We start from the raw sequence: 18,196 nt of genomic DNA, 5'->3' as shown, positions 1-18,196 counted from the left end.
TGGTGAGGTTTTAGGAAACACTTTAGAGATACCTGGTGGCTAACTAAAGGGCAACCGATAGGACAGTAATGCCTCTGATCATTTCCGCCGTTGCCTGTAACGACAGCTAAACGGGTTCAGTAGCTCTGATTACATATCTGTTTCTCTAATGATAATGGTGTAAAGCACATTTGCTACACGGAATTTAACACTGTAGTAAGCAGCGTGGGAGGAGATCAATCCATCCTTGACTTCTTTCTGCAGAGGCCTCTGAAAACATGGGGACACTGACAGTGCAGACCAGGCAGGTCATCTGAGTAAACAAAGAAGATACACTTTGACACCCTGTTGCTCTCCTCTGTCATGGGATAAAATGGTGTAAAGGGACAAGCAGCTGACAATGTATATTTGAATAAATGGAGCACAAGACATACACAATGTCACTTTCTTTCTCCCTCCTCTGTCCTGGGAATAAATAGTGTAGAGGGAGGTTAAGCAGCTCCGTGGAGCTTGGCGTCACACAGTGATCTTGGGTATCACTCTCTGAAACCGAGGGCAGCGCGCTCACCGGCTGTCTGTGTCTCGGTGCTGTTGAGGTTTATGAAGCCTGGGACGCTCTCTTCCTCTGCCAGCTTGTGTTCTAGACGCCTCACGGAATCTATGCTGCCGCTGCATTCACCCAGCAGCTTCATCTGTTGAGACACACGCGAAATCAGCCCATTCACCGCAATCCCCATGAGTGCAAAGGCATCTGTGTGGACCCTCAACAGTGTGGCGGCTGTATCACTCCGGGAAAAAGTAAATAGAATTCAAAACTGTGCTGTGTCAGCAGGTCTCACGCATGCGTACGCACACAGGCTTTGCGTGCACGACAGGCATGTGAAACCTTGGAAACCTCTTTGCTATCAGTGGTTCTCAACCTGTGGGTTGCGATCTCTCAGGGGCTCAAATGACCTTTCCACAGGGGTCGACTAAGACCATCAGGAATCACAGATATTTACATTATGATTCATAACAGTAGCAGAATTAGTTATGAAGTAGCAATGAAAATAGTTTTATGGTTGGGGGTCACCACAATGTAAGGGATTATAGTAAAGGGTCGCAGCATTAGGAAGGCTCAGAACCACTGTTTTGTATGAATCTGAACAGATCAAACTGATCTGGAATTTAAAGGCCAGAGTTCTCAGCTGGCAAGGCAATGTCTGATTTATGGCCAGTTGTCTCTTCATCCTCTTCCATTTCTACCTAAATGCAGAAACACTAAAAGGACCACAAATCGCACAGAACAACTTGTACATTAAATGACTGAAATATTTAAGAGTCCAGAGCACTTTGAAAGCCAGCTGTTTTGTGAGAAAATTTACAACCATGTTTCATCCTCATCCAGCGATGAAATTCAAACCTCAGAGAAAAACTCCAGGATCCAATCGGAATATACAGACAGCATTCAAATAGTAAAGGAGCAAGTTCTAGCTAGGTGAGGTGGCTTGTGAGGGTGATCCTAGCACTCGGTGGGCAGAGAGAGACAGATCAGGAGTTGGAAACCAGCCTGTGACAAGAACCTGCCTCAAAATAAAGGAAAACAAAGTAATACAAAAGAAAAGGAAACAGAACACAAACTCCAACACTGTCATGTCGGTAGAGTGTAATCTTACCTCTCAATGTTTCTCACAACCAGTGTCTTTCAGTTAGTTTCTATCACTTTTGACTGGGGTTAAGTGTCATCTTGGTGAAGTCAACATGGTCATCGTGAAGCTATGCGACACTTGATTTTTCTCTTACACAGCGTTAGAGAGTGAACCCAGGTCCTTGAGCAGGCTAGGTAAACACTCTACCACTGAGCCGCATCTCCGGCCCTTGCACTGCACTTTCAGAAGAGGCTTCCTGATCAAGAAGTGACTGTGAGGGTACTGGGTAAGAGCATGTGCAGCCGGAACAGCTTTCTCCCTGACTCCAAAATGCGGAGCATGTGAGGTGTGATGAGATCACTGGAAAATTAGCCTTCCTTTCCTTTTGACCAAGAGTTGGGGGCGGGGGGAGATTTACTTTAAATTCTCTGCTTAAAGTATGTATACGTTATGTCACTGACAAAAATATTCCTCAGTTAGGGACTAGAATAAATAGATTTTTACTGGATACACCGGCAACTGAAAACGCAGAACTGCTAAGATAAGGAATCCCTTGTTGTCTTCTCCTGCAGTATGCCCTAGTTAGGATGGTTTCTTTTAGACCAAGTACCCAGTGCAGGAGGTGGGGCTAGGACAGAGCTCAGTGGCACAGCACTAACTTAGTGTATGCAAGGTCCAGTTTCCAGCGTTGCAAAATATCCCCAAATTAAAAGCAGAAGATTCCAAAGACTCTCAAGGTCATTAAATGAACTTAAAAGAACTAAAAGAATATCAATAACCAAAATCTCATATTAGTAATCTAGGGATGACCTTGGTCCAAAATTTACTAGCTGAATTTGGACAGGCACCTCATGATTATTTGGACGCAAAAGGGTTTTGTTGTCTTCAGCTAAATGGATCATATTAAATGCTCGGTGAAAAGCAACAGGCTGGTCATGACAACGGACTCCCAAGGTCTGTGAACAGATTGATTCCTTTCAAAAAGTAATTTTCAAACAATGGGATTTTGCTTCCCACATCCATGTCTGTGAGTTTGAGGACAGCTCTGGACACGAGACCTCAGAGTCCTCATGCTGCAGACAGATGAAATGGTTTTGGTCAGAGTTATAACCCAGGTCCAGAATGTACTGGTTGGAATACTCACATAGCCCTTGTAGCTGGTGTCCAGTTCTGGTCCTGTGGGAGTTTTGCTTCTGAGGATATTTGCTGTTTGTTGCATCTGGAAGCGGCTGTCATCCAGGGCTTTGTCTAGCTGCCTCATCTGTGACTCCAGTGAGCTGGGATCCCCTGTGGTGTCAACCATATGGGTCTTTAACAGATCACAGTGTTTGATTTATGTCAAGCTTGTCAATCAAGAGGCCTCAGAAAGCAGTTCAGTTATGGCAAAGCAGAAAGGGCATGTGCTGAGAGAATCATACAGCGTGTTTAGTGCTACCCTGCCAGAGGGTTAGACATGTAAGGGGCCAAGCCAGTGAGTGTGCTTCCTGAGGAGATTCAGCAGCCTGGGCTCGGCAGAGAGCTCTGCAGTGGATCCTGACCAGCCTCGAGTGTCTGCTCCCTCCTTCAGCCAGTCCCGTGGCAATCTGAGTGTTCAACACAGTCGAAGGCCTTCCCAGGGACCTGAAGAGGTACCAGCCCTGGCCCAGGCACCAGGAAACGAGTGTGTCCCATGCTCACTTAGCTAGCAGGGAAGGATTCACCCTTGGGTTTTTTTTCTGTGGACCTCAAAGATATTAGAGCCATTGAAATCCCTGGTTGCATCATTCCCTTAAGCATGGATTCAAGTTAATCATGAAAAGGCTAGCCCAGAATAGACATACAGAGAGGAACACTTTGTTTTTCATGGGAAATCAGAAACTAAACCAGAAACAAGCTAAGATTCTGTCTCTCGCATAGGTATATTCTTCCTCACTACCAGGGTAGTGAGCTTTGAATTTATAGTGTGCTGTGTCTCTGTATTTGCAGATATGTATCTGCATGCATATTATAGTCACTGTTGAGCACTAAGATTGGGTAAAAACAAGGAATAAGTTGAGCTTTATAAAATATATTCCTATGTCTACCTAGGAGAGGCCACTAGCTGAAAATCATTGCGAAATTCGCTGCAAAACTAGCTTGGTTTCTGTCCTTTTGTTGGTCTTCAGAAACTTCAGACTGATATAAACCAGACAATGACTCAGAATCATACCGATGGTCTGACACACGTCCCAAACACTGAGCCAGACCTTCAGTATGGACAGGATCTTGTGCAACCTTGAGCAAAATGGTTTCTCTTTTCAACCTTTCTGTCTTCAAAAACAGTTCTATATAAATGGCAATCTAAGCATTACAATACTATGGCGAGCATGTCTCCTCTGAGGAGGTAATACTTTTTCAATAAAAATGAAATGTTTCATCAGCTGAAACCTGCTCATGCCTTCACAGGAGCCTGTGGTGGAAGGTGTGCCCATGGCATCTGCCCAGTGAGCTGCAGGTCACAACAAGGCTCAGCTAGTGTCCACCAAGGTGGAGACGAGAGCGCAGAGGCTCGGCAAGAGCTTTCGCCTTTTATATTTTCAGCTGTCACCAGGGCATCGAGTTCTCCCTGTGATGACACTGATTAGCACTTGACAAGCTGAGAAGCTATTTCACAAGATGGTTATGGTGGTCATTTTCTTGGTGTTGATCAACCAGCGGTCTTTTTTTTTTTCTCCTAACGCAGGAGGGAGAGAGAAAGGCTGTGCCTCTGCATGCTCGAGCCCTGAAGCTGTGAGAGGCAGGGAAGCTGTGCTGAGAGAGGGGGCTGACATAAGGCGGTGTGGGGGGCTCGTTCCCATTCTTCGTGCCTACCAGAAGTATTTCTGATTGCATTTTCTGTGAGTTTTACATAGGCTTCGGGGTTCTCAGGGATCACTACATCTGTAAAAAGAGCACAGTCTAAGTTGACAGCTATGCGCTAGACCACCTTGATTCCCTTGTGGCAGGAAAGCGGTTTGCCTAAGGAAAAAGAAATTAGTCGTTCTTGATGGTCACGGGCATGGAGGGGAAAGCACGCATGCTTGCTAGGGCTTCCTGCTAAGAATTAACCTTGACTGAGTGTTTTCTAAGTCAGCTACTGTTTAAAGTGCTTTTATCCTCACAGCAACCCTAAAAGTGCCTGGTAGCATTATTTCCATTTTATAGATGAGAAAATAAGCATCTAGAGCAAAGGGGTTCCTCATGGGAACCTAGAAAGGCACTGGGAGGGATTCCCTTTGTCAGCATGGTTTTTTTTTTTTTTTGAGGGGAGGTCTCAATCGGCACAGCCCTTCAAGACCCCAGCTTGAATGAGAACCACCCCCCATGGGCTCATGTATCTGAACATTTGGTTCCAGGTTTGTGGTGCTTTGGGGGGAAGCTGTGGAACTGTTAGGAGGTGGAGCCTTGTTAGAGGAAGTACATCACTGGGGGCGGGCTCTGATGAGTTTATAGCCTCATCCCACTTCCTGTTCTCAGGCTCTGCTTCCTGTATCTGGATGACAATGTGACCAGCCAGGGTCTTGCTCCTACTCCCACGCCATACCCTCTGGGCATGATGGACCTGTATCCCTTGGGAAACAGAAGCCAAAATAAACTCCTTTTCCTTAGGTTGCTTTAGGTCATGATGTGTTATCCTAGTTTCAGAAAAGGAACTAATACGGGAGCAGAGGATTGCTCTGAACTCTTGATCCTCCTGTCATGAATGTTAGCGTAACAGCTGCATGACACCATGCCTGGATTAGAACAGGAATTTCCTCAAAGGCAACTTTATATCTGTATGTGAGCCATATATGAAAACTTAAAGGCTTAATGGCCACGTTAGAATAGGAATAAACAGGTAGATGGGCTTAAAGCTAAAATATGCTATGTAATCAATATGAACAGCACTGATAGCTTGTGTTCATTCTTTGTTCCAAGTTCTGAAACTTGCTCCATGCCTTTAAGCGCATTTTCTATCAATAGTTAACCTCAATCCCAGCAGCCACAGTACAGTGCCTGCTAGTCATACCGGCGGACAGCCACATGGCACATGGCACGGGCAGCATTCTTCTCTGATTACGTACCGCTTCTGGTTACCTTCGGTAAGGTCCTCTTAGGTTTTTGTTCTCCCTATTTCTCTCTAGATGCTCTACTTGCACAATTCCTCCCATGTTCTTGGAGAATTCCTAGTTAGAAGTTGAAGCCCTACCTAATATGTGTCTTTAGATAGAGATTTAGACCCGCATGCCTACTTCTAAATGGTAGAGTCTGTAAGTTCTATAAATATCTCAAAATAGGGATAAAGACAACTGACATCTGTACCTCCATTATTTTACATCTTGCCTCCCTTGCCCAGGCACACCGTGTTTTTCTCATTTTTTTCAGAGCCTAGGACCACTTTCATCTTCCACTTAGGTGCCTAACCCAGAATCCCCCCTCCATCTCTCTCCACTTAGCTGCTAAGAGGGCTCGTTTTTCATGATCCATCACCCTCCCTAGGGCTGTTTCCTTAATCCAGGCTTATCAATCATCATCAATGTTCATTAATGACATCCATCTAAACTCTCTTATTTCCAATCTATACTCTACCCATGGAGCCTATGTACAAATAAAATAAGGAAATATGTGGTTGGTCACCTCTCCTTTTGTCTTCCAGTGGATCACTATAGCCATCAGGATAAGAGACAAACTTCTCTCCATAATGAACTGGTCACTTTACAGCCAGACCCTTGTTCGCTTTTCCAGTTTCCATTGTGCTCACTCTACACTTTCCAACACAATCTTAGCATTCTTGACACACTTCAGATGATCCGAAGCACCATGACTGATGACAAACCCGGCAGGGGCTCCTCTCTCTCCTCTTCCTCTGCACTGCTGTGTCTACTTCACAGACTCATCATTATCCCTCTTGTCTCTCTCAGCATGCTCTACCCTGCCCTGGGACAGGTGTCCTATGATGTCCCTGAGTGACCATGGATACACCGCACTTATATAGCACATCTTCCGGGAAACCAAGTCCAGGTAGCTAGTGTATCCTTACCATGGATTCTCAATATGAAGTTTGCTCTCCTACCTGATAAGCCAACCGCTCCCCTGAGGTAGAACTCCTTGTCGTCCTCTCCCTCTTCATCTTCTGAGGGCAGAGTCCGCGATGCTGACTCCAGGTCCCGACTGAGATCATAATCGTGGTCCCATTCCAGGGGGATGGAGTCCACGCTGGCTGGAGTGTCTCGCCCTGACCGCTCACTCCGGAGGGGCTGAGGGAGGGAGAGGGAGGGGTTGGAGGAAGGCTGTGGGGAGGGCACACCATCTGCAGAGGGGTCCTGCCAGCGTAGGTCTGAAAGAGCCGTGGAGTCTTCAAGATCTAGCTCTCGATCTGAGAGGTCATGGTCATCATCCGGTAGCTAAAAGGGAAGTCACACCATCTCTGTTACTGCAGGAAGAGGAGGTTCCTCTTACTCCAAAGAGGTGTGACTTTCAGCACAGGCCAGCACATCCTGCTGGCCACACGGAGTCAACTTTATCAACATATATGGAAGAACTTTCTGATTACTTCCTGTGGCGGTTTGAAGGAAAATGGCCCCCAATGGGAGTGGCACTAATGGGAGGTGCAGCCTTGTTGGAGTAGGTGTGGCCTTGTTGGAAGATGTGTGCCGCTGTGGGGGTGGACTTTTAGGTGAACTATGCTCAGGCTATACCCAGTGAGACAGATCACTTCCTGTTGCCTGCCAGTCAAGATGTAGGACTCAACTCCTTCTCCAGCACCATGTCTGCTTACACACAACCACATTGCACCATGATGATAATGGGCTAAACCTCTGAAAATGTAAGCCACCCCAATTAAATGCTCTTTCTTTACAAGAGTAGTTGTGGTCATGGCATCTCTTCACAGCAATAGAAACCCTAACTAAGACACTTTCAAAATACCTTATGTATTCATCTGTTTCAACCTCAGTTTAATCATTGGTAGGGACTCTAATAAAGCTCACTCCAAGGAATCATTATAGGAAATTAAATAATATTAAATTAAAATGAAATAAAAATAATACAAATAAAGGATCAAGTAGCATGCCTCCAATTCAACTGGCACATAACAGTTTGGGGTCCATATGCTAGCCATAAAACATGTCTTTACCACAGAAAATTTCACATGTTTGGCTAAGAAAACCTGCACCAATGAGATGAAATTGTGGGGGCAAGGAGAAAAAGCATGGAGGGAAAAGATTTAATCAAAAATCAATCATCTCATGAGCCGAGCAATTGCTCACGTCTCTTACTTTATCTTCTCATTATCTTTTTGTAAAGCTACTTCATCTTCCATAGAAGAGGTGTGCCGCAAAGACTGCCCAAGTCTTTATAAAACTAGACGGTCACGCGCCAAATGAAAAAAGCAGTTCTCCCTACAAGGTAGTGACTGTGAATAAGCCCATTTTAAAGCTGAGAAAACTGAGGTGAGCTAAAGCAACTTGTCCCAGGTTACATAGATAGATAGTGATATCAAAGCTTGGAACAAACCCAGATTTTCTGCTTCCAAATACTGGACTCCTGACTGTGTTATGCTACCTAATCCCACACAGCTACTTCTCTCTAGATTTAAAGAGAAAGAAATAATCGCTGCATACAGGCAGGCGGATCAGCTTTTTGTGGTATCTCTCCACACGTCCAAAGACCTCTTGGCAATAGCGTCGGAGTTCGTCCAGCTCCTCCTCGATGACAGCTGCATCCAAGGGCTCGCTCTTCTCTATCAGCTGCTCCCCTTGACCGATGATCTGCTCGATCTTACTGTGGTTCAGTGAGATCTCCTGCTGGAAGGCCTAAGGGTACAGATACAATGTGCATTTTACACAGCTTGGCATGATGTCATACTATGGGACACGCTTGTCACCCTGTCAGAGAGACTACATAGGGGATATCTGACTTACTGTATACAAAGACAAGCCACAGATGGAGCAATTGTTTTCTAAAGTAAAATATAATGTTAAGGCAGAATGGGAATCAGAAATGGAGACATTAGGAAAGAGTCTTTGCCAATAAAGAAATATTACCATAGATAGTGTGGGTGAAGAAATAACAGAGAAATATTGACAGCTGGTGTCAATAGTACTGGTGACTCCTGGTAAAAATGATGGTGTGATATGAACATCTCCATTTATTCCACATAATGTACATCAGATGTCACACATGACTAAGGGAGGCCACAGGGTCTCACATGATTCTTTTGTTGTTTTGGAACATAAGCAGCAAAGCATCAATTTAGACTGATAGAAAAGCAAGGGATCCAGGAATGATCATTTGCCCTCATTCTATATTATTTCTTTCTTTCTTTTTTTTTTTTCTATTTCAAGTCAAACTGGTATATTCAATTTTACAGTTGCCCTACAAACAAATCATTTTACAAAAAAATTTTCAAAATACATTTCACTTAAAAGTTCTGCAGTTTTACAATGATTACTGAGTCCCATATAACAAAGTTTGATCATATATAAGTGTTCAGAATCATGATGTGGGATTTCCCTCTGTATGCTGTGAATATGTTTTATTATCATTGGTTAATTGCCTTTTTGCCCTATGGCAGAACAGAATAGAGCTAGGTGTGGAAAGTTAAACTGAGGGCAGGAAGAAAGAAGGCAGAGTCAGGCAGATGCCATGTTGTCACCCAAGAAGTAGGATGTGAGGTAATAAATCATAAGCCTTGTGGCAAATTATAAAATAGAAATGGGTTAATTTAAGATGTAAAAGCTAGCTAAGAATATGCCTGAGCCATTGGCCAAATAGTATTGTAATTAATATAGTTTTGTGTGATTATTCGAGTCTGGGTTGCCAGGAATCAAAAGTACAGTCTCCAACTTACAGATTTCAAAGAGAGATATCATGGGGATAAGTTTCGAGAGATAGATGCTCACTTGAAAATAGCAGTTTCTGTCCTGCCAGTCCTGCAACTGTTCAGTCCCAAATAAGCACACAGCGGCTTATATTAAATATAAACTGGCCTATTGTTCAGGCTTATTACTAACTAGCTCTTCCAACTTAAATTCACTATCTTTAGAATCTTCTGAATATTTTCTTAATCACAAAGAACTAATTTTTAAAAGCTCTCTCCTATACGCTACGCTAAAGGATTTCCTTTTTCAGTGTCTGTACACACTGATAACTTGCAGAATAACTGACTCATTACCTTGAGTTGCTTTATTTTAGCTTGAACATCACATTCAGAAAAATGTTCAATATTGGTGAGCTGTAGATCCATCTCCGTCAACCAGACAAGAATGCTGTCCCGTGCAGTCTCAAACTCCTCCCGCTGGCTAATGAAATGCTGGAAACAAGAGGCAGACGTTAGGTATTAAGACATCCATTGTCACACACTGGTACAACCTAGCCAATTCCAACCTTCTGGGAAGTCCATTTCTCCCAAACATGGAGCATGCTAAATTATGTTCAAACCACTTCCCCCCGGCCATTCCAACTCCCACTGTCCCCAAGAGCATGTCACACTACTGCCTGGGCAGGTCCTCTAGCCTCCACATATCAGACAAGTCTTAACGAGAACCTTGAGTCTGCGCAAGATGGAGGCGACGCGCTTCTGTAGGTCATCCCATCGCTGGTTGCCTCCATGGACCATTTGCTTGAGGCTGCACGCAGAGTCGGTGCGATTCTCTCTGGCCAGGCGGCGGTACTGCTTGTTGATTAGCTCTAGCTGGGTCAAGCTCTCGTGCACTTGCCGCTGGAAAGCCTGGGGCCACAAACAAGTGAATCAGTGTGGGAGATGCTTGCAGGACTCTGGGTTACATCTCTTGGTTTTCATAGGGCAGAGTCAGGGAGGGCAGAAGTGGCACTACCACAGACACAGCAGATCCATCAAGAGCCAGAAAGAAAACACAGGAAAATAAGGAGCTATTGTATATAAACAGATACATACATAACGAAATGTACACGTGTACATTTGTATATGAGTATGTGTACAAAAACATCACGCATGTAATATACATGCATGCATACACATAAAATGTAGTTTTTAAAATGACTGGTAAAAGTTAAGCCATGTGTGATGGCACAAATCTATAATCCCAGCATTCTGGAGTCGAGGGAGGCAGGAGAATCAGAAGATCAAAGTTATCCTAGGCTACACAAGGAACTGGAAGGTAGCCTGGGTATGTGAGTCCTTGTATCAAAAAACAAAAAGAAATACACAAAATAAATAGTAACCTAGAAACAAATTTTCCCATCAAAGAAACCATTACTATATATGTATATATTCACACATCAAATGGAGGTGTTCGAGATTCCTGTGAGAAGTGATATTTAAAGTGGCACTGTTCAGTTGTAGAATATGTAATTTCCTAAAGATGCAGAAATCACCTTAATCCCAGTATCCATTAGGAATCAAACTAAAACCATCTTTGGCAGAAGTGCCTCTCCAGCAAGCTATTAACCTTGCTTTTAAGAAAATTAGTTTAGTAACTTTCCATTTAAAAAAAAATAGTAGTTTGAAGCAGGTCCGAGTTCTCCGCTGATGAATCAGCCTTCATAAAAGACGGCAGAGCTGCTATCCTGGCACACACCATGGATGCTATGCCCTGGAAGACACAGCATGTAGCAGAAATCCTGCAGTTGCTAGCGCCTCCTCTGTCCCTGTTGCAGCACATAGCACTAGGCGAACAAACATCCACCCAAATGAGAGACGGTTTGGCCCTCAACTCACGCACATGGTTTGTGACTGATTCTTATCCCAGCCCCCAACCCAAAGGTTATGTATGAATAGTTCATTGACCTGGGCTCACGTCCATCTCTCTCTTCGGTTTTCATTGGCTCCTCACATTGCTCACAGGACCACACACCTGTCCTGTGAACATGTGCCTTCTGAGAGCTGCTTTATACAAGCAAGGCAGGGCGTGGGGTCAAGATCATGATTGGGAAACCCACAGAAACAGCTGACCTGAGCTAGTGGGAACACCCTGACTCTGGACTGACAGCTGGAGATCCTGCATGGGACCAAACTAAACTCTCTGAATGTGGGTGATGGTTATATGGCTTAATCTGTTGGGGGGGGCACGGGAGGCAGTGGGACCAGGACTTATCTTGGGCACATGAACAGGCTTTTTGGAGCCTATTCCCTATGGAGGAATCAGCCTTCATACAGGGGGGAGGGGCTTGGTCTGGCCTCAACTTGGTATATCAGGTTTTATTGATCCCGCAAGAGAGGCCTTACCCTCTCTGAGGAGTGGATGGGGGTGGGATGGGGGTAAGTGACTGGCAGGAGAAGGGGAGAGGGAAGGGGAACTGGGGATAGTATATAATATGATAAAATAAAAATAAAAAAGAATACCTATCTATCTGCAGATCTAATCTTCAGTTCTGAAAATTTAGGAAGTTCTAAGGCAGGTTCAACTTTTGTTGCCATAGTACAAAGTATAGATCTGCCCACTCAGACAATGGTATAGCACTCAGGGTCAGCATCCTAGCACACCCAGGGCCAGTATCCTAGCACACCCAGGGCCAGCATCCTAGCACATCCAGGGCCAGCATCCTAGCACAACCAGGACCAGCATCCTAGTACTCAGGGCCAGCACCCTAGAACACTCAGGGCCAGTATCCTAGCACACCCACAGCCAGCACCCTAGAACACTCAGGGCCAGTATCCTAGCACACCCAGAGCCAGCACCCTAGAACACCCAGGGCCAGCATCCTAGCACACCCAGAGCCAGCATACAAGTACAGCCAGGGACAGCATGCTAGCACACCCAGAGCCTTCCCAAACATTTATGCAATTGAATGGATAATTTTTAAGCAGAATTTTGTTTCTGTGACATTTTCTATCTGTAAGATAATTAAGTACAAGAATCATGAGAAGTGATTAAAAAATCAATTATTTCAGTGCTGACCATATGAGTAGCTTCTTTCATAAAATATGAGTCCAAAATAGCATCAAGAATTATCTCATATAATCTGCTTTGTGATATAAGCCAATTATGAAAGGTTTTAACCTTTACAAAGTAAAGCGCTACAAGACACAGGACAGGGTCACTTCCACGAGCCCTCAAGTGACCTGGATTCTTTGGCAGTTTATGGTGGCTTTTAGATAGGGAAAGCTTTGTGGAGAGGCATTTTCTTTTTCTGTATTTAGTGGTAGAGGTTCCTATGGATCGACTCAGAGTCCCCCTTACTTATTCCACACAGCATCACATACTATTATAATCAGACAGGCCTCCATCTAGGATTCAGACCTGTAAGTCAGACAAGAACAAGAAGAAATTTCATTTTTCCGCCAGTAGCTCAAGGCTTGGTTCACTAATATCACAAGAGGAAAAATAGAGTCATGTATGGATCTAGCCGAAATGATAGTCTTATCTATAAACATCTTGAGGAGGGCTGAGGAAAAATTACTAGTGAGGCACACGTAAGGACTGATGAGAATATGTCAGACCCGTTACAGTGGGTGCACAGGCACACGTATATATGGATGTGTGTAAACAGTGGCTTGTTTTACCACACCGATGTCTACGGGAATCAGACTCAGGAGTGGCAGGAACTCAGTATCACAGAGTGGCCCTGAGATCGTGAAGAAGGCAAGCCATGTGTAAGGGATGATGTAATGATTCCTTCCTACACGTAACTAAGCACTGTTACTTTCATCTCTTGGTGATTTAAAAGTCTCCATGACTCCAGAGAGTACCGCCCTCTGCTGCTTTATACAAGGTGAGTTATGATGACAATATTTTGTCTGATTCTGAGGCTCACTTTATATCACCAGTGATCAGAATCATTCCTATACAGAGGCAGGCGGATCTCTGTGAGTTCGAGACCAGCCTGGTCTACAAGAGCTAGCTCCAGGACAGGCTCTAAAGCTGCAGAGAAACCCTGTCTCGAAAAACCAAAAAAAAAAAAAAAAAAAAAGAATCATTCCTATATATATCGGACGACATATGTTTTGAGCTAGCATGTGAAGTGTGTTTCTGTACGGCTATTTCAATCTGCTTTGCTTTCATGGCCTCCCTCTCCCACCGTGCTCTGCCTTCCCTTCCTCCTGACTCAGCCTGGCCTTCTTCCTCATAAAGTTTATCTATACACACACTAGTTAGTTTGAAATAATTGAGAGGATACATTTATAGGAGATTTTCATATTATGGAAACAGTTATATTTAATCTTAGAGGAAATAGATGATTGTAAAGAATTCCGACATAAGAATAATGCCATGAGGTTTGGGGAGAATCATGAGTCTTGTTTTCTAAGGGGTTCTTTCCCCTTCCTCTCTCCTCCCTGCTCTTCCTTCTTTAGACATGACATTACTACATAGGCCAAGGTAGAGCAACTTGAGATCCCACTGCCTCGACCTCCTGAGTGCCGGAATTATAAAAAATCGCCACTGTATCTGACTAACACTTTTATTATTATCTTATTTGTAATTCTGACAATCTTCACCAATCTTTGTCTATGTACGAGGCATGCTACCCATGGCTCCCAAGTCATCCCCCAGCTATTGAACAGATAACACGTGGCACATTAGTCAGTCCATGCCTTGGAGCATCAGCTACCAGCTCACTAGAGTCAGAGCAGAATAAACAGTGACTATTTGGAACTACGAATCACCTCAAACTTCTTCAGCTCTTCCTTGGCAACGGTATAGAGCACCCCAGAAGAGCTGGGGAACGCAGCCGTCCTTTCCGAAATCTTCAGCCAGTCTTCAAAACGAGAATAGTCATCCAGAAACTTCTGCCACAGCCGCCATGTCTCTTCAATTCTGAGGCAGATGATGGAAGAACACACCCCCGTTATTAAGGCTGCTGAGGATCAGAACCCTACGACGCCTCCAACAGGATTAAGGGTGCTGAACAAGCAACTGTTGGCACCATAGCAGCTTTGAGCCAAAGTGCCCAGAGAAAAAGACAGCCAACTGTTGGAGCTAAAATAAAACAGCTGCTGGCTTAAAAGATGGCCTGCAGCTCTGAACTTGGAATGAAGTCAAATTGGATATGAAAGTACAATACACAAGCAGCCCTGGCGTTTGCACGGGAAGTTAAAAACCCTGCATGTAGGCAGTGCATTCAGGACAGTGTACCCCTTAAATACAACTGAAGTTGGAAATTTCCTTTAAGGCCAACATCAGACTGAGAGTGATAACAGTCATCCTTGAAAGATATGGCGGACAATGAGGGCTGCTGAGAAGCCAAGGACAATGACACTGGATTTGGATCCTACTACGCATACTGGCTTTGGGGGTGCCTAGCCTGTTTGGATGCTCACCTTCCTGGATCTGGATGGAGGGGGATGGACCTTGGACTTCCCACAGGGCAGGGAACCCTTACTGCTCTTCAGACAGGAGAGGGAGGGAGAGTAGAGGGGGGAGGGGGGTAAGTGAGAGGCGGGGAGGAGGCAGAAATTTTTAATAAAAAAAAAAGACAACAGAGCTTTCAGGACTGGCCAAAGGGCAGCAAAGTTTTAGGCTACTGAGGTAATTTTGTAGCAATCTAGAATGAATTTTTTGCCACTGTCATTTTTCAAAGGGCTTAAAAGTGTTTATTATTCAATAAAAGTAGCATAGAAAGTTCATTGTAATGCTCATTTTCACATATGTGCACCACAAGGCTTCTTTGCCCCCCTAAGACCCTCCTGCAGCCCCTCCCACTCTTGCTGGTCTCTTTTCTCCTAAATACTTCCTTCCACATCTGGGTCATGAATATTCTGTTATCCCTTTTTCCTCGCCCTTCTTCTCTACTCCTTCGTCCTCCCATAGTCCCCTTTCTACTCTCATGTCCTAGGTATAAGCTTGTACGTTATCTCTACATTTAAATGGAGATTTATGTGTGTTATCTATACATTCAAATCTAGATTTATACATGTTATGTATACATTTACATCTAGATTTCTAAACCTAGATGTAGTGATTTCGTTTGTATTTTAATAAATAAAGCTTGCTTGAAGATCAGAGAATAAAACAGCTACACTGGTCAGCCATACGGATCAGGCAGTGGTGTTACACACACTAGTTATAGGGGCTGGGTGGTGATGCACGCCCTTAATCCCAGCACTAGAGAGGAATATAAGACGGGAGGAGACAGCTCTAACACAGTCTCATTCTGAGATTCCTGGAGGCAGGATCACCATTCTGATTTGAAGTAGAGGTAAGAACCAGTGGTTGACTGCTTTGCTTTTCTGATCTTCAGGCTGAACCCCAATTTCTGTCTCTGAGATTTTATTATTTGTGCTACACCTAGATCTAGAGACGACATGAAATATTTATCCTTTTTTGAGCCTGGCTTATTTCATTTAACACCATGAGGAGTGGAATTTTATTAAAAGAACGTTGCCCTTCTATAACTACCAATCCTATAAAGTTATACTTACTTCTTAAGGGCGGACTTTAGTTTATTCTAAGTAATATTTAAACTGTTAGTTCCAATGTAAATTGGCTTGTTTTATTACCACGATGCCTACTTTTATTTCCAATTTTATGTACGTAGTGGCAATTTCGGGAAGGCAAGGCTATTTTTGGACTTTCTAACCAATGGAAAATGGCAAACTGTCGATACAATGAGTGGGAAGATGGATGGAGCCTTTTTGTTGTTGGTTTTTGTTTGGTTTGTCTGTAGTTGTGCTCAGCTCACTTGAGTCTCCTCTCCATGGACATCGCGCAGATGTTCCTCCACCGCCGGTCCAGGTTCCGAGTGGCCTGCTGGATGGAGTCACACTCAGCCTCGGTGGCACAGGCATCACAGTCATGCAGGAGGACCTCACACAAGTTGAGGACGGAGGCGACACCCGTGCTGTGCTTCTCGATGTCTCTCTGAAGCTCCTGCCGGGGAATGAAGTGTGCTTTTGTGAAGTCTGTGTAAACAGATGAGAGAGCCCATAGCCATGCTCACAACTCCTCACTGGCTGTGCCACCTGTGATTGAAGTTCACTTTTGCGAATGAGCAAGTTTGCCGAGCCTTATCTATGACACCTCAGAAGCTCAAGGGTACAATATAAGACAGATCTGGAAATATTCCGTGAGAAGTGCCAAAATACTAACTGAACAGATAAAGGAGATCACACAAGGAACTGGAGAGATGGCTCAGTGGTTTAGAATGCAGCTACTCTACCAGAGGGCCAAAGTTCATACCCTACCACCTACATTGGGGGGGCTCACAAATGCCTGAAATGTTACCTCCAGGGGGGCTCAACGGCCCCTTTAGACTTCTATTGATGCCTGTAAGCAAACAAATACACACACACATGCACACGCACATGCACTAAACTGGTTTAGTAGTGAGTGAAAGAAAAATGAATCCTGGGTTGGGCTGGGGAGATAGCTCAACAGGAAAGTGCTTGCCACACAAATGTGATAGCTTGAGTTTGAATCCCCAGAACCATGCAAAGCCAGACATTCTAGGCAGCATGCTCTGTAATGCCAGAGCTCCTAAGGCAAGGTAGGAGGCAGAAACGGGAGCATCATCAGAAGCTTTTGGGCCAGCTAGCATGTATACACAGTGTACATGTGTATATACCACAAGAGACCTTGCATCACAAGAGACCCTGCGTCAAACATAGAGGGTGAGGATGAACAGTAGACTGGAGACTGTCTTCTGAACGCCACATGCGTGCTGTGGCACAGTCATGCCTGTGTGTCTACACACACACACACACACACACACACACACACAGAGAGAGAGAGAGAGAGAGAGAGAGAGAGAGAGAGAGAGAGAGAGAGAGAGAATGACTCTTGCCCTAGTCTCTACTAATACATCACTTTCGTTCCAATTGATCAGATGATCAACTTATGCACAGCTATGAGTAGCTCCCCTTCAGAACTGAGACTTAAGCATCACAGATCTGCAAACGCACCCGACAACATCAAGGGGTTACTGTGGTTTAAGAAACTGAGGGTCCCTTTCTTGAGTGAGATCATCACTACTTCCCTTGGAGCACAGTTTTAAATGGAGGACAGAAATAGAAAGCTTTTGATAAAAAGCAGGAAACTGGATTTTATCCAACTCCAACATATGAACTCATGTTAACTGCAGAAACTGTGAATCAAAACTATTCATTATTTCCCTCGGGCTTTTCTATAATTTGGTTCTAAAATGTTCTCCAAAGGCCCGTGTGGCAATGGTGTGGTCACTGGCCAGCAGCAATACTGGGAGGCAGCAGGACCTGCAGTAGGCAGAGCCTTGGGGACATACCACTGGGGGCATAGCCTTGTAAAGGGTATTGGGCTCCAGCTCCTTCCGACTTCTCCTTTATGCATCTTGGAAGCTAGGAGGTCAACAGTTCTCCCGAGTCTCTCTTTCCATGGTGCACTTTTCCTCCACAGCAGCAGAGCTGGAGGACCCATAGACTGGAATCCCTGAAATCATCCGTCAGAACAACGCCTTCCTAACCTGAAAAGGCTGGGATGGTTTTCTGTGTTTCCAATTATTCTAGGCGTTTCTAATAGATCTTCATGATCTGAAAGTGTGTGTTTTCTATTTGGGATTTTTTATTAATACTTTAATTAATTAATAATTTCTTCCTTCATTGAAAAAGGTTTTGGTGACTTTTGTCAAATAATTGCATTGGATACTGGGATTTAGACATTAACTCTAATTTTATTCTTTATCGCCTCTTTTTCATGTTCTTGATCTTTTCATTTTATGTG

The 18,196-nt window shown here is 44.2% G+C and overlaps 1 protein-coding gene across 6 annotated transcripts in view; it reads right to left on the bottom strand.

Annotated features, from left to right (window-relative positions):
* Syne1 (spectrin repeat containing nuclear envelope protein 1) overlaps positions 1 to 18,196 on the bottom strand; it is a 467,607-nt gene that overhangs the window by 17,269 nt on the left and 432,142 nt on the right. For 4 of the 6 annotated variants that reach the window (XM_042055521.1, XM_038339735.1, XM_038339736.1 and 1 more), the window contains 9 exons: positions 16,185 to 16,372; positions 14,170 to 14,320; positions 10,132 to 10,314; positions 9,760 to 9,897; positions 8,207 to 8,398; positions 6,658 to 6,988; positions 4,437 to 4,505; positions 2,752 to 2,894; positions 548 to 671 (listed from right to left, as the gene is read on the bottom strand). In XM_042055521.1, coding sequence (XP_041911455.1) covers positions 548 to 671; positions 2,752 to 2,894; positions 4,437 to 4,505; positions 6,658 to 6,988; positions 8,207 to 8,398; positions 9,760 to 9,897; positions 10,132 to 10,314; positions 14,170 to 14,320; positions 16,185 to 16,372 — 1,519 coding nt within the window. The remainder of the gene's footprint in view (positions 1 to 547; positions 672 to 2,751; positions 2,895 to 4,436; positions 4,506 to 6,657; positions 6,989 to 8,206; positions 8,399 to 9,759; positions 9,898 to 10,131; positions 10,315 to 14,169; positions 14,321 to 16,184; positions 16,373 to 18,196) is intronic. The other 2 variants (XM_038339737.1, XM_038339740.1) reach the window with 1 other exon arrangement.

Source organism: Arvicola amphibius, chromosome 8 (genome assembly GCF_903992535.2).
Source record: "Arvicola amphibius chromosome 8, mArvAmp1.2, whole genome shotgun sequence".
Taxonomy (NCBI): domain Eukaryota; kingdom Metazoa; phylum Chordata; class Mammalia; order Rodentia; family Cricetidae; genus Arvicola; species Arvicola amphibius.
Note: the sequence above shows the minus strand (reverse complement) of the source record. Positions and strands in the feature narration are given on the sequence as shown.